Source organism: Molothrus ater, chromosome 3, assembly GCF_012460135.2.
Source record: "Molothrus ater isolate BHLD 08-10-18 breed brown headed cowbird chromosome 3, BPBGC_Mater_1.1, whole genome shotgun sequence".
NCBI classification, from domain to species: Eukaryota; Metazoa; Chordata; class Aves; order Passeriformes; family Icteridae; genus Molothrus; species Molothrus ater.
The window spans coordinates 65321338-65338545 of NC_050480.2; the positions used below are offsets into that span (position 1 = coordinate 65321338).

The 17208-nt window shown below is 41.8% G+C and overlaps 1 protein-coding gene across 2 annotated transcripts in view; it reads right to left on the reverse strand.

The window, feature by feature from the left end:
* Positions 1–11645: 11645 nt before the first annotated feature.
* The window catches only part of DSE (dermatan sulfate epimerase), a 33788-nt gene continuing 28225 nt past the window's right edge, over positions 11646–17208 (reverse strand). The window contains exons 5-6 of one of the 2 annotated variants that reach the window (XM_036381417.2): positions 16659–16866; positions 11646–15181 (exon numbers count right to left, since the gene is read on the reverse strand). In XM_036381417.2, coding sequence (XP_036237310.1) covers positions 13420–15181; positions 16659–16866 — 1970 coding nt within the window. In that variant the 3' untranslated portion in view covers positions 11646–13419. The remainder of the gene's footprint in view (positions 15182–16658; positions 16867–17208) is intronic. The other variant, XM_036381418.2, reaches the window with a different exon arrangement.

Genomic DNA, 17208 nt, shown 5'->3' on the forward strand with positions numbered 1-17208 from the left:
CTTCATAGAGGAAATAACAGTCAGTTTAAAGTGAAGCAGAGACCACACTGGAAAACCACTCCAACTTCAACAGCAAAACAATTTCCTATACATTTGTTCCTATAAAAATAGTTTGTGTTTGTCCACACAAGCATTGTAACTAGCAATGGCTTAAACCTCATCATCTTGTCAGTGAGGCACCAGATTCAAAGTGTGAATAAAATGTGAAAAAAACGACCCAGAACCATATAAAGATTTTTATCCTGCCTTCTTTTTAGCTATACAATATGGCTTGTTCTCTTATGGAAGAAAATTCAACTATAATCATGTCAATTTTTCAAGATAATCAATCTATCAATTTTTTGAAGTAGTTATGTTGTAAATTATATAACTCTTATTTTTTTTTTTACTTTAAAGTACATTAAATCATGGATTTGTTTGTCTTTGCTAAGGGGAAGGGCAGCTGGATGTTGTTGTTTGTTTAATCTTTAAACTGCTGAGGCTTTAGGTCTTGCTGGACAAGGCCTGACAAGCTCCAATTTAAAAAGAAGGGTGTTTTGGAGGTCAGGAATTTGAAAATTCACAGTTCCCATTTCAGCTCTTTGGGCAGCAGAGAGGATGACCAGAGGCTCCAGATCAGGCAGCACTGGTTCACGTGGCTTCTGGGCTCACAGCAGATGTGCCATGCTCAGTGCCGAGCTGCTGCTGCTGCAGAGGAAAATGTGCTGCTAAATGAAAAGCTTGCCTTGGCCTGGAGGAGCCTTTGTAATACAATGACATAGCAATCAAAAAAGGATGCAAAACCAGGAAGAATTAATCAGACTGAAGGTTAGTCTGGCCACATCTCAGCTACAGCCAATAGCTGAATGGGGAGCACAGAGGCGGGAAAAAGAAGTTTGACAATGTCCTCACACCCTGTGTGGTTTCAGGGATTTTCTTTGTATCTAATGCCTTTTGTTTTAACCCATGCAGACTTTCTGACATCCAAAATACTGTACAGCAAGTGTGCTTAACCTTCATTCTAATCAATGACATTTGATGTCTCCAGGATCTGGAAGGGAAAGAGAAAAAAGAATGGATCCTTGGCAACTCCATCAACTCATGGTCTTGTACACCTTCATCATAGCCCTCTCTGTCCCAGGCTGAGGAAACCCTAATATAGTCATTCCTCATCTGATATATAGCTTTGCATAGTTTCTTTATCCATGTTGCCACCTGAACTATTCTCTAGGATTCAAGTATCATTTTTCACATGAGAGGAAATAGGAAGTATACCAGATTCCCAGTGCATTGAAGATGCAACTGAATCACAGTTTGCTACAAGGGAATACTGACATTTGTCTTCTCTTCCCTTGAAATAATTTCTAGAATTTTTTTTATCATCCATGAATTGATATTTTAACAAGATATGCATTATAATAAAAAGCCCTTCAGTCCTTGAGAGATAACCTCAGCAAGCTCAGAGTCTATCTCTGTATATATGAAGGTAGATTTGGTTTCACTTTGAACACCATTTATTCTATACTGTGTGGAAATGTTGGGGAGGCATTCCCTGGTTTAGGGAGACACAAGAAGCTTCCCTCAAAAAGCCTGTTAGACTCTCTTGGCTCCTTCCTTTGTTCCTACGTCTGTTCCTATGTTCTTGAGCCACACCTTCCTTATTCCCTGATTGGCCCTCATCTTTGTACAACCCAGAGACCAGGGTCAGCCTCCACGTCCCTGTGGAGAGAAAGCGAAATCCTCTGTGTGTGGGTGCTGGGACCTGAACATCTCACCGCATGGCTGAATAAAACATCTGTGGATATTATGCAAAGGTCCTTTTTTCTTCCTTACCCTGGGACTATGCTAGCAGTAATTCAGATTGCTAAAAATGGGGCCTGAGCAGGGACTTCCTCTCCTAGAAAACGTCTGTGCTAAACCAACACGAAAATTTTGTTGTCTTACCCCAGTGTGATGAGTTTGCAATTTTACTTCCTTCCTCCTTTTACTCTCAGGTGTTGAGAAGAGACTAGATTAAGATGGAAACAACACTCACCCACGCAAAACAAAAAGTTCACATCAGCTTAAAAGGTCTTTTCTTCAAGAACATTTAATTTTTCAGAGAAAGAGTTAAAGTGGTTTTTACACTGGTTATTTAAGCATTTTCCTTATATTTTGTGGAATGTAGTCCTAACCAATAACTTTGTAGAACTAGTTTGAGAAAAATTAAGACCTGAAGGAAAACTCCATAAAGAATTCTATCCTTTTTTGAATATGATAATGATACACATTCAAAATCTTGAGGAACAGTTAAAAAAATAGTGAACCCCAGCTGAAAACCCCTTCTCCAAGCTCTTCTGTCTGTACTCCTGCTGCCCAAGTTTGCTGTCACTGCATGGCCGCATCCACATGCTTGCATTCACGTGCTCAGGATGGTGGAGACCGCATGGCAGGGGCCACAGGGTCCCCCCTTCTGCCCTCTAGTCCCCACGCCTCCGCCCACAGCTTCCACACTCCCAGGTCAGAGGAGCGCTCCGTGACTGGCAATATAAAGCTGCACCAGTCTCTTACTACGAAGGGGAAAGAAACCCCACGTGCACTTGCAGTGCTGGAAGGGACAGTAAACAAAGAACGGACGTGTTTACCTCGGTTGCTATAGCACCACAGGACACAGCGTGTGTGGCAAGGGCTGTCCCTGCTCCCACCAAACAGCTGCCCCCATGGAAAACACACGGCCATCCCATCCCGCTGCTGCCGTGCATGGTCAGCGTGAGCCAGCCGATCCCCGCTGCCCAGCCTGGGTCGCGGCAGCCCACAGCACCGGGGCCGAGGGCGGGCGAGCGAGACTGGTGGGTGGGCAGCCGTGCCAGGAGATGGCTCAGAGCCGCAGTCCTGGCAGCGAAACTGCCACCCCCCGCCTGGCCGCGGAGCCTGCACCACCGCCGCTGCTCTGGAAGCACCGTGCCGGCAGCGCCCGTGGACTTCAGCAGAGAGAGACCCCCGAGAAAAAGCCAGGTCTCAGTGCGACCGCCAGCACCGGGAGCAGGACGAACCCCACACAGCAGCGCACCAACCTCAGCACAAACAACACATCCAGCAACACAAACACAAACCCACTGGCAAAGGTAAAAAAGTCCTTGCCATGAACATTTTGGGGACAGTGAAATGGTTCAATGTAAAAAACAAATATGGCTTCATAACCCAGAATGATAACAAAGACGATGTGTTTGTTCATCAGGCTGTTATAAAAAAGAATAACCCCGAGAAATACCTCCACAGTCTAGGAGATGGAAAAATTGTGGAATTTAATATAATACAAGGAAGCGAAGACCCCCAAGCAGCTGATGTGACAGGACCTGGTAGAGTTCCAGTGCAAGGTAATAAACATGCACCAAACTGCAAACCTGCAAAATATTACCCATGTCATAGAAGTCCTCCACACTCCCACCAAAGAAATAAAACACAAAACCAACAACCAAGCCCCAGCAACAGCCTAAAATCTGAAAGAGGACAGAACACCGATGAGCCATCTTCCATCCGAGAGTTCACCTCCATGATGAAAGAACCTTCCAGTCTGATAAGTCCCACTTCTTCTAATATCCTTCCCCAATTCCTGTGGCCTCCCCTGCCCCCCTCCCACTTTCCTCTTTGCCTTTCCATTGGCCTATTACCCCTTTTTTATGTTCCCACAAATTTCTACCTCCTTTTCCCCCTTTCCATGGCCTCCCTCCACTAATCCCTTCCCCCAAATTTCCTTCGTAATACCAGAGGGAGGGTGATTGGAAGGGAAAGAAAAGAAAGTTTCCCTAAAGAAACCATCTTTTTCTTAAAGCTAATGATTCCTATTTGGAGTTTCCAGCAGATACACCACCACCTACACTACCTCATACACAGCCAATTACCAGCCAGCAACACTGCCTCAGGTGGCAGAGAACCAATCCCTGCTGAAAAGATTTCTCCTAACTCAGTTTCCTAATAAACCGTGCTGAGAAAACCCCACATCCCTCCTGCCATCTCTAAGACACTCCAAGAAATCTCTTGAGACATTGGAAACTCAGAATTGTTTGCATTTTGAAAAATTGTCTTATGAGTGCTTTTGATTGTTTTTGTCATTTTGTGTTGATTCAGTTGATCCTCCAGAGAAGCTTTCTTAATAATATAAAAAATGGGGAATTGTGGAGACTCTGGAGGGGCATTCCCTGGTCTAGGGAGACACAAGAAACTTCCCTCAAAAAGCTGTGAGACCGCATTGACTCCTTCCCCTGTTCCTACGTCTGTTCCTATGTTCCTGAGACACTCCTTCCCTATTCCCTGATTGGCCCTCATCTTTGTACGCCCTGAGACCAGGGTCAGCCCCCAGGCCCCTGCAGAGAGGAAGTGAGACCCTCTGTGTGTGGGTGCTGGGACCTGAACGTCTTACCAAACAGCTCAATAAAACACCTGTGAATATTATGCAAAAGTGCTTTTTGCTTCCTTACCCTGGACTATGGGCGCAGCAATTCAGATTGCTACAATACTGAATTAGACACATCATTTTGCTTTCTGATCAGGCAGCCTAAGAAAGTATCTCACCAGATCTTTAAAGAAGTGATTCATTTTTAAATATCAAGAATAACTTTGCATTATTGGCAAGTATTGTTACCTTGATTTTTACTAAGAGGCAGTTAGAGGCAGAGGTTAGAAAGCTGTGAAACTAGAATTCAGCTGCCCTATCCATGGAAGTGTTCCAGGACAGGTTGGATGAGGTTTTAAGGAGCCTTGTCTTATGGAAATTGTCCCTGGCCATGGCAGAAGGGTTAGAACTGGATGATCTTTAAGGACCCTTCCAGCCTAATCTTTTTTGATGATTCTGTGATTCTCTGTCAGCACGGCAGAAGAAACAGATGCAATTGCTGCAAGGACACATCCTGACAGACAGGGACATGGGCTGCCTCCAAAACTGCACTGAACTGGTCAAAGAAGAGAGGCAAAGGACCAGAGGCAGCTCTCTGGAACAGATTATGACCACACAGGGGAAAGTGTAGAGCCAAGAAACCCTGCTACTTCTCTTTCTGAGCCTAATTTTAGCAGCGTTTTATTTATCTGTAATAAAATACGATTTCAGGAACCAGCTTCTTGGGAAAAGGGAGGGGAGCTCTGCATGAAAAAGGATTAACCCGCCTCCAAGAAAACATGTTTCCAGTAAATATTCACAGAGTGGTGAGCGAGGAAAGAGAGACCACCCTAGTTGGGAAGTGGGGGAGCAGCTGTGCTGGCAGCCAAGTGGGGTGCAGGAGTGGCCAGGATGAGCCCAGCTGGTGGCAGCTTTGGGAGCTGGGGAGCAGCCCAAGGGTGTGAGGAGCTGTGGGGCCAAGGAGTTACAGAGCCCCCGTTCACTCAGAGCTCTCTTCTCCCAGGGCAGCTCTTTCTTGCCCTCTAAATTAACACTTGTCTAGCCACAACAGCTGCAAAGCATTATATGGAAAGTATTCAGAAAAACAGCTTTCTGTTAAAGGACCCAGACTTCCAATTTAATGGTTGTTTTTACATTGATTTGCATTAAATTTCATGTCTTTCAAGAGGGGATGGAACAATGCAAGAATTTAAAAGATGGAGTTTTTTTAGAACAAAAGGCCATTTTTTAACTTGAAATATCTTTCTGCTTTGAAATATTCTTTATTAAAATGAAGAGGTCATCTGAAAACAAGTGGACTTGTTTAATATTTTATTTTCCCCTTGACATTTTAACTTCTGTACTTTCATTTGCTGATGAATGATCCTCAAACTTTTTCTAGGTGGAAAAATCTGTAGACTGAACTAATTTCTGTAGTTCAATAAAATGCATAATACTAGTCATAAATGCGACATGTGTAAGTGTGTGTTAGCGCACTAAAGGGATTTACCAATACATATTGTGCAGATCTTGTTTTATTTATGTTAGTAAATCCTTACAGTAGGTTATTTCTTATTTTTTTTTCTGGAACTTTTTCTACTTGTTTAGGATAGCCAAAACTGGTTTTGTTTTGTTTTCCTACAAGTCATGCTCCTTCCAGCTGTTACAGCCAAGGCCTCTCCTGTCCTAAATTCCTTCCATTAGTCTTAAAAAGCTCAATTCCCTCTTCATGTTAATACTGTAGTATCTTGTACAGTCATGGTTGCAATGGAAAAGAGCACCTTTGCACTGGTGTTCTGTTTATAAAAACTGCACTTCCTTCTTCAACTGAAAGAAATGGAAGCTGCATTTCTCCAGTTCCGTAAGACACGTGGATAATAACTGTTTTTATTCTAGGAAAATTCTTGTAATGCCTTTTGTCTCATTCCAGGTGAAATTAATGCTTAAAATGTTGGAGGTCCTGTCCACAAGCAGCTCTGCACCTACCCTCCAGGTGGACTGACCTCCCCCAGAGGCCCATTGCCTCACTTTGTGAAACTGAGGAAGTTATTCTGACTTTATGGCTAAACCAGCCTTCTTACAAGTTTAGGAAATGTCACACAGCTCAGTGGCACCACATAAATCATTAAAAGTACTAATACTTAGTAGAACAGCAGCCTGAGAAGTAGCACTGTGCTTGGGCCTGCACAGCTTACAAGCATTTGTGTACATTATACTGCTATTTTAAGGCATTACATTTATTAGCAGTTTTTGGCTGAAAATGGATTTTAGCAGGCAGGAAGGGAACAGGTCTGAAAAACCAAGCATGGCTCTGAAGGAGGCTTTGATGGGTGAGCTCTGGTAGAGAGTCACATAAGCCATGGCACTAATTGTCCCTTGCCATTATTTATTGCTGCTCTTTTAACATTGTGGGTCTACTACATGTCTCATTTCTGTATAGGGAAGGTCCTGTGACCCAGTCCAAATGTCCCACAGCAGCCAGCTGCATGAGGGTTTTACTGTTCCTTCTGCAGTCTATATGAGCCATGAACAAATCTGTATGATTCTTTAATGCTGTCTGCAGATTAAGTGGCAAATATTTGCTGAACGTATATGAAAATATATGATAGAAGCATAGGATTAGAAAGGTAGAAGTTATCATGTTTTATGATGAAATTAAGTAGCCTTGGTGAGGCAGATTATAGTTAAGACTAATCAGGCAAATCACCCTGGGTAGTTAACTAGTCAGTTCTAAGAAAGAAAAATTCGGTCTTTTTCATTTACTATGGAAAATGAAACACCATAAAATTACTTTGCAAATTGAAGCACATTAAACCCAAAATATTTCTATGCTCTTATTATAGATGTTTTATATTTCGTGCGTCCTTGCCTTCTTCAGGTTATACCATCACACCTTGCTGCCTTGGAATTGCTGCATAGCTGAGAGTTCACAGAGTCACAGAATCATAGAATGGTCTTGGTTGGAAGAGACTTGAAAGATCACCTGGTTCCAACCCTCCTGCCATGTGCTAGGAACCTTCCACTGGACCAGGGCACTCAGGGGCCCATCCAGTCTGGTCTTGAACACTTTCAGGGATGGGGCAGAACCTTTCTGGATGACCTGTCCCAGAGCCTCACCACCCCCACAGTAAAGAACTTCTTCCTGATATCTAATCTAAATATCTAAATCTTTCTTAAGGGCATTCACCCTTGTCTTAAGATATGATCTGTTCCACTCTGTGAGGGCGTATGTTTGTCCTAACGGTGCCTAACCATGTGCTACAAAACATGCTTTGTACTTTTCCAAACAATTAATTATTCTTTCTCTTTTCAAACTTGAACAAATTAATTAGCTGTTTAGTTCATGGTAGTACACTACTGTCTCCAGTTTCCCGTTTCAGGTTCCTTTGCTGCTAAATTTTGTTTCTCATAGAAACTTTTCTAACAGTAATGCAGGCCAAGAATTGAGACCCTATCCTTTTCAAAGTTGTCAGAGAAATGAAAAGTTTCTGGCTTCTGATCCTCAACCTCCCTTGCTCATATATTTTTTCTAATCAATCTAATCCTTAGCTACACAATACCCAAGCTGTTTCAGCTCACCACTACTGTACAAGCTCTGTCAGGCTCTCTGGTAACCATGTCTGGCTTGTATTAAAGGCTGAACTCTATTACACTCAGCAGCACTTGTGTGTGCACTTCCATTTTTTTAATGGGAAGATATGATTCAAAAAGAAAGAATGATATATGGGACATAAGGAGAAAATATTCCCTGTTGCCTATATTTTATGTTAGCAGTAACTTTCCAAGTCTCTCGGTCTGCCCTCATTTATTCTGCAATGTTCAAATACTCCATCATCATTGTCATGATGGCATTTGCAGCTATGTTATTGATCATCTTCTATTCCTCTAGCTTCCATAAAGGCAGAGTTCTTCAATTGCCCTTTTAGGGACTCTGGTCCTCTGCCCATTTCCCCTTACTACCAACTTGCAATTGGGTCCACCAGAGGAAACTCCATGACAAACTTAGTAAGTGAAAGAATACGATTACTTTACTTGATCAAAATAAGGGTTATGCCATATAAAAAAGGACATGCATGAGAGAAGTGAATACAGTTCTAAACTACAATTAATAGTAAAGGTCAACTATAAATGCTGTAGCATCTTTACTAGGTCATGGAGAAACTTGGCCTTCCTTAACATGTCCCAAAGAGTTCAGCTCCTCCTTTCAAAGACAGTCCAGTTCTTTAGGGATAGAAAGAAATGCATATGCTGATCACCTATTCCCTCTTGCCACAGGGTGAATTCATCTAGCTTACTCTCACAGCAGCATGGCAGTGTAGTGAAATTTCCATGCCCCAATCCTCCTCAAGTTTTCTTCACTAGCATTTTCTATAGGCATATCCAATGTGCCCAGCTTTCCTGGCATTCCTCGCTTCCCATGTCACATTAACAAAGATGGAGTGGGGAACCAGGGGTTTTATACTCATGATTTTAGAAGCATTCCACCTCCTTGAAGAATGCCTTCCAACTGGAGGTAGGTATGAAACTAGACTGAGTATGTAATTTTTGGTGAAAAAATGTATGTCAATATTTTGGGGACAGTCATAAACTCATATATACTTGTTATGGAGTATTGTTCACAGTAACAGAGCCCTGGGGGTTGGAGTGGGACAGGTTTACTCTTGATTGTCCCAGGGTCAGTTAGGAAACCAGTAAAATCATTGATGGTTTTGGACACAAGTCAAAGGGGAAAAAAGGCACAAATGTCTTATTCCATAATTCATTTCAGCTAGCAATTTTTCTCTGTGTCCTAAATTTCTGGAAAATCATCATAAATGTTCTGAATGCTTTATCAGCCTGAAGAACCTGGCAGGAAAGGTAGCATCTGGGGAAAATGCTGAAGGAATGCACTCATATATTGTATAGTTGTGTCCAGTCTCCTGCCTGTCTGAAGCATGGAATAATTTTGTTCCTTAGTTGAGAGGGTCCAGGGCTCTTATTTGAAGTGCTTTGACATTGTTTCAAGGTTGAACTTGTTTGGAAAACAGTCTCTATTCTGATGACAGTACAGACATATCCAGCACTAGATTGCATAGGCCTTCTGCTGCAAAGAGCTCCTGGAGTCAGCTGCCAAGAAAGGACAGAAAGTGACATCTTGGCTTCATTAGCTCAGTCTGACTTACCAGCCTCAAGTTACCCAACTGATTTTAGCCGACTAGACAGAGCAAAGGGATTGAAGTTAGACAAAAGTATTTATGATCCCAACTGAGCCTTTTGCAGACCAAGTAAATGTGAATGCAATGTCCTGGTGCAGAAATACAGCTATTTTCCGAATTCTATATGGTTTCAAACACCAAGAAAATGCTTTTCATCAGTGGAAAATACATAGACTAACAGAATTTCAGACACATAATTCTTCAGAATAAGCTTTCATCTTACAAGTTTTAAGAAATGAAGTAATGTGCTCCTTTCCCTTTGCTTCCTTGAGTCACAATGATGTATATAACATAGATAGACATTTTTTGACTGGACTCAAAAAAATAATTGAAAGAATCTAAGAACCAGATTCCACTTCCACCCTCAAACATATACACCACTACCTGTGGGCTGAATTGCCATTCACTTTGTTCAGAATACAGTGAATTAACTTTAGACTAAATTAGACTACAGTCCTGAAATGAAGCACGCATGATTGAAGAGCAGCAATTGAAGAGAAATTGAGTGAAGTCAGCAGGGTTTCAGATGAACACAGAAACCCATCCACATACATCAAGTTCTTGGATAGCCACTTTTTCCTGTGGCCAGAGATGCAGAAAATGAACATTTTCAGACATGAAAAAGAAGAAGAATAAGAATGGGAGCAGAGGCATGTGCCAGAAACACCTCAGTTTTTTTACTCCACTTAAAAGTTAAGTTTGCTGTTGGGTGCCATACAGTGGCATTTCAGAAGTTGTTCAGTATACCCAGCCTAGATAAACACAGTGGTAAATGCTTCTACCACGGACACAGAGCCCACCAAGGCTGCTTCTCTTGCTCAGCTCAGACAAAGGATGCAAAGGCAAGGAGAGCATTCTGTCCTGCATAACCAAGTGTGGAGGAACACCATCTTTCCCCAGCCCTCCCACAAGCCAGTAGGGCTGTTGGGCTGATCCCATTTACCTGCTCTTCCTCACAACACTTTCCTAGTGAAGCAAGGGCAGCTTGGATTTTTCAGAGTACTTCAATCTGAGGCCTCAAACTGTTTCTTTTCTGTGACACAGACATATCTAGCCAACACCCGATTGCCCATGCCACATTATTGATGGCATAGAACAATCTGTTCTTCCATTGTTTCAAAATCAAAATCACAAAAAGTTACAGTCCTTGGCAAGGAATGAGTGAGACAAGAATAGAAAAAAAGAGTGGAAACAGAACCACTGGAGACAGCCTTTTTAAAGGCTCTGGCCTGGAAAAGAATAACTAAGGATTCTTTTCATATCTAAAAGACAGTCAACACAATTAAGGCTTAATTTGCTTCTTTAGTTGCCCAATCTGAATCAAAGTCACATCTGTGCAAGTGGAGTTCAGAGTAGCAAGTAATGACAGTCATGTACACCTAAATCCTTAACAGATGCAAACCAAGCACAGGCTACAAAACTCCTGGATGCACACTTTCTGCTGAAATGGGTCTGGTCTCTCACTGAGGAGGGTCAGGCTGCTGCATTTCATTTCTCTTTACAGTATCATTGCACACACACCATTCGTTTGAATGCTGGTCTGCTTTAAAAGCTGCTTTAAGACCTGGCTGTGAGCACAGGCAGCTCTTGCAGCCACCACTTTCCCTTGGCACTGCTGGAACAGTGCAGAGAAGCATAGTGTAAATGAGAGCTAACGTGCAAAACCATACCTTAATTGCTGATCTCTGCAGTTTCATTTGACAGCTACACAAATCCCACACTAGAACTTAGAGCCACACTACACAGCAAAGAATTGCAGGCACTTCTGAGTCTTCTAGATTACAGCGTGGCTTTCTGCTTGTTCAAAGCAACAGCAAATTGACACAGGGGAAAAGTGCACAGACATTTAATAAACTCTTGATTTTTTTGGTGTTTCATGACAAATAATAGTATCACCTAATAATGGAAAACTAACAGTGTCTTTAAAATGGAACATAAGCCAACAGCTATTTTTGCATGTGTTTATGTCATCACAGTGTAAAGGCAGAAATAAAGAGATTTCCAGTTATCCACAGCTTGTCACAGTATAGTCGCTTTCAGCAGGTACAACTGGAGCTGTATGGGTGATAGTCCCCAGGCTCAGCTCCCTTTGCCTTAAGAAACAAAGTGAGTGAGTTGAAAGAGACCATTATCCACCACACATGTCCTTTGCAATCAGGGAAAAGGGGAAAGTATGTCTTGAAGGTGTTCCAAGGCCTTTGGTGAGCTGAGTTACTGTCTGAAGGCTCTCATAATCCAGACACTATGCATGGATCAGAAATTAACTGGGTACCTAAATCTTTGCTCAGATAAAATGTAGCCAATTTCATTGAATAAATCCAGGCACTGGAGACTGCAGTAGGGCTTATTTATGTGAATACAGTGCTCTGAACTGACTCAGAACGTAGTGAAAATATTCTGACCTATTCACTGAAGATGTTTAGACAAGAAAAGCTCATCACATTTCCAAACACAGACTTGCAGAAGGCTTAACAGGAGTAATGTAAATAAGATACATCTAAATGGTGTAAAGAATAGGAAGCAAAGGTTTGTGGTTTGAACCAAGTACTGATGAACATAATTACTGTAATTATCAGGAAAAATATTTAAATAAAAGAAAACCAACTTTTCCATAGAGATAATTATAATGCTTTTATTTAGCAAAGGTACTGAAGAATTTTTTTTCTGTAAAGACATACAGGTATGCCCCAATTCCACAGTTTCAATTCTCTCAAATAGCTATGAGTTTTTGAAATTAGTTTAATGACCAGAGGGGAATATATGTGGAGATGTCAAACTTATTTTTGTCATAAACCACATGATTCCATTTACCACTAATCCCCAAATAATTGACCTGGGGCCACCAAGAGCCTGCAGAACCCTTGCTGGTGCTTTATAGAGAACAGGCTGTTCGCAAAATTTTAACTGTCCTCTTTCTAGCCATTTGAAAGAAAAAAATACATTAAATACTTCCTTGATACATATTTTTCCATACTGGCAGTTGCTGAGGTTACCACAGGATTGCTTTGGTTCTTTGTATTTTTAAAATTACATATGGAAGGGCAGTGATCTAGGACATTATTTCCCTACTAAGATGTGCTTCAAACTATAGAAAACTTTCTTGAAACCCTGCCTTGTAAAATGGAGAAAAGACCCTACATAATTCAGCACTCTACAGCCTACACTTGGCTAAAATAGAAATGGTTTTATTTTCCTGAGAATTGCATTCTGTTCTACTTTGAGTTAAACCCATATTTGCCTTCTACTACTACCTACTAGTGATGTGCCCCTCACTTGGCAAGCACTGACATGACTGTCATTTCCCCACTGTGCCAGATTGTAAAGCATGTAAGAGATGGGACAATATAAGGGTCTGCAATAATGATACAGGGGTGTCCCATATTGAGCCATTCTTTGGTTTGGCAGACAGAAATGAAGTCTGCCGCTAAGATCTGCCTCGTATACGTATGTTTGAATGTCCTCGTCTTAGGAGAATGTCCAGAGACATCCCTAGCAGCCCGAAGTGAAAACTCACTACATGCAAATCAAATTCTATATAAAAAAAGACCTTAGAAACAAACCTATCAAGAGGGCTCATCTCACCAAAAAATTAATTACAACTTTACATTACTGAAGTCTAATGAACAAAGCACAACATTCCCTCAGACATGAGGCCCAACTCAAAACACAAAGGAGGAGTACTTATTAAGTACTGACTTTTCTGAGATATTAATTGCTTGCCCTATTATTTAATCTCTTCTGGTCTGAAAACAATCTTTCCCCAGATGTTTTTGGAATGTTTCAGAAAAAAAAAAAAAGATAAAAAAAAAAGATATAAACTTTGGCCCTATTAGGGTTAATGTTTTTGCATAGACATATATGACCATAAACTGGTCAACTAGTAGAGGTCTTCTGCTAACATTGTGACTGAGAACAGGAAGAATACAGCCACAATAATATACAGCTGTCTACTAAAAGTATTGCATACAGACATCTTTGGCCATGCAGTCTCTTGGCCTTCTGGAAATAAGTGAGCTGCATTGCTAGCATGACAAAAAAAATAGCAATGTTGAGAATTAGAAAGAGGCGAGTATAAGAAGCTGATATTGATGGGGCACTTCGAGCAGTTGCCACCATTTGTGCCAGCCCTGATCGGCCTTTGATTGACACCCCAGTTTTGTGCTTCACATAAGTGATATCTGCAAAGTCCAGAAGATCTTTCATTTCCTCATCTTCGTCTACAGGCAACTCTTTTTGTGCTTGAGTCTGTGCCTTTTGTCGCACTTTTCTTTCATTTACCTCAATCTGTGCAAAAATGTCAGGAACAGCATCAACAAATTTGTAGCCTTTGGCTACCTTTCTGTTTTTCTTTGCTCTGCCACGTTGCTGCTGCTGCTGCCTCTGTGAGATTGCAAATATCCTGTCAATGGCCTCCTCTGTCTGCCTCTTATCTGAAAACCTCAGCAGGCGCTCAGCAGTCTTCCTAAAGCTGGCCGTGTTGCGTACACGAGACAGGATTTGCTTCTCAAGCTGCTGGAAGACGGGCTTAAAATGTTGCAGGTTCCTCTCCACGATGCCTACGTAGTCCTTCACTTCTGGCACTGTGGAGCTCCTGATGGCAGAGGCTCGGTCAAAGACAATTTTCTGGCGGTCTGCAATAACCTGTGCAAAGGCAGAGCGGGAGCCATCCTCGACGGGCCACAGGTACACGGCGTAGGCGTGCTCACCAGTGGTCACAAAAACATCCAGCTGCGGGGAATCTCCACGCACGGTGAAGCTCTGCACGTCCACAGAGGGCCCAATGAAAAGGTAGATGGCCCTCGTGACGGGGTGCCGCAGCAGGGTTGTTACATTCACGTAGTTTGTTCCATTGTAGGGGTAGCCCCGGGGATACATCCTCGAGGCAATGGTGGCTTTCTCACTGTGGCCAGTGTCGTCCATCCAGTACATCTTATATATCCCATCACGGTGCCTAATAAAGGCCCCATGGACATCATCAACAACTGTTTCTTCAAAAGGCACATCCACATTGTGGAAGAAACTGGTCGCTGCCTCCAGAGGGCTGTCATCTTCTAGGTGGATTTGGTCCACTAGCAAGAGAAGCTGGGGATGGAGAAGTATAAGGTTTCGTTGCAATTTTCTCAGCTTCAGTTTAGGATTGTATGCACCCACTCCTTCTCCCCTGATAAAAACCACCCCGCTTCTCTCCATGGCAGCAACCACTCGTCCCTGACAGTCTCCAGCCAAGTCATGTTTATATTTAAGCCACTTTGAGGAACAGTCTTCTGTAATCTGCCCTTCCCATGGGGAGAAGCAGCTCTTAGACACAGCAGGGGAAAACATTAACACATTATTAAAAAAAGTATATTTTGGCCCATAAAGAGCTTCTGTTATGAAAGGTACACCATTGGGAGCGAAAGTGAAGGAGTTCTGGTCTGGGTGTTCGTGGCCAGCATTAAAGTTCCTCCACCCCTTGATCCACTCTTTGTACTTGTTCTTATGAACAATATCGTATATTGCACGTCCTCCCAGCTTTCCTGACTTGAAGGAAAGGAAAGGCCTGTTGATTTCAGCTGGCAAAGCACTTCCGTAAGTCACCACTCCCCAGTCCTCAAAATAATGTAGCTTAGGAACTCCATAGTCTGGTGGAGGTACAGAGCGCAAACTTGCATCATACCTGCAAAAAAAGATGAGAAAAATTGGGTTAAAAATCCCTTGACTGATTCCACTATCAGCACTTGTAAAAAACTCAAAAAAACATTCTCTATTTACATGAAAGAGCAAGCCAACAATATAAAGCCCACAGTTATGCTTCCGAATCATATAGCTGTAATTATTATTCATCATACTAATCCCTATACAAATTTGTTGTGTGCTTTTTACAGAACAATAGCTGAAAGCATCTGCTCTGCATTTAAAGCAAGCAGTCTTTTTGCAGCCCAAAAATAAGAGTACCACTAATTTCAAACTAGCCATGTTTTGCTCTAGATAGTCATAAAACTACCAACTATAACACAGTTAATGTATGTTAGTTTCTTTCTTCAAACTAGGCTGAAGAAAAATTTTCATGGTTTTTCTTGTATGAATTGTAAGACATAAGACATTTTGTTTAAAAAGAAGCTTTAATTCTAGAAAAGGTTAAAATTATTACAATTTTATCTGTGGGAGTTAAACAAGAAAAATCCAAACCAAAACCTTCTGGCATTGTTTTTAAGCAACGAAAATAAACAAAACCATATTAAGCCCACTAACATTTCTGTTAGATGGTTCCAGAATCAGATTTATTCCTACAACTAACCAGGAGTTTTTGGCAGGCTCTAGACAGTCACAGAATTTCCATGAAGAGACAGGAGAAAACAGTGATGGGATGAGGTTGTAGAAAACATATTTTGTATTTTGAAAGTAAGAAGATGAAGGCTGCTTGGAGCCTAAGAAACATGCACTCTAATGTGCACATCATAAGGGCAAACCAACAGATATTCAATAAGATTTTTCTTGCAAGAGAGAAAGAGCTACACTAACTCCTCAAAAATATACTTATCTCCACAAAGTAAGGGAATTCATATGTAGATCTAAAGCTTCTTGAGTCTTTTAATTTCTTACTTTAAGAAGATTGACATAGAAGTTAGCATAACTGTAAATTACATGGGAAAATATCCATCTAGCATGGCATTTTTTCCAAGCATAACTTGCTAATTAGTGTGCAAATCCTGTTAACAGTAGCCTTACAGCTTGGATTACTTAACTTTTAAAAGAAAGTTTATACTATTTTACAGAACTTTTGAATGAAAACTTATGCTTTAAATATTCACCTAATTCATCATAAAAGAACCCAACAGGATTAAATCCCATTAGAATAGACCAAATTAAACAAAGACTACATACAGGGAAATTTTCAGTTCCTTTGGAATGGCCTGTATTCTATGAAAGCAATAGACAGTGGAAAGAAACCATAAAATCAGATGTAGGACAAGACCAGGGTGCTCCCTGTGGCAACCTGTGCTAAATGAAGAAGTTCTTCTGTGCCTCCTGACCCGGGTGGCACACAGACAGCCTGAGCCCAGCCTCTACGGTGCACATCTAAAGATAATGAATTAACACTAACAGCAAACAGCTGCCAGGTTCCCTTTGAGCCCACTCATTCCCTTTCATACCAGAGAAATTCAGTGTGGAGAGTGCACCACCTCTGCCCTTTGGATGGTGTGCCTGGGCCCTCCACCACTCGGTTCCTTCTGATCTGCTCTGCCAGCCAGTTCCCGCTGCCATTGCGCATGACAAACTTGTCGAGAAACACCAGCTGGCTCTCCGGCCCGTAGAACCAGTTATAGTTGGAATCTGCGATGGCCACAGTTCTCTGGAACCCTTGGGGAAAAGTGAGAAGGAGAAAGCACAAATAAGCACACAAAGATGCTTTTGAAGAGCATGCCAGTGTAGCCAAGAAGCCAAGTGGTGCAAACAGAGGCAGCCTTTTCAGATGCTTATAGACCTGCTTGTAAATGAGCCGTAAATAGGTTACACAGGAGTGGTTTCCTTCTTCTGCAGCTAACTTGAATATTCACCTTTCTTCTTTGGCTTTGGGCTATGGACAGCCAAAGCACTACACAAAATCTAAGACACAATCCACTTCCTCTCCTCACTCAGGTCTGGCAAAGGTAACTTTCCCTTTACAGTTTTCATGGTTTTATGTGAATCTATACTCTGCAA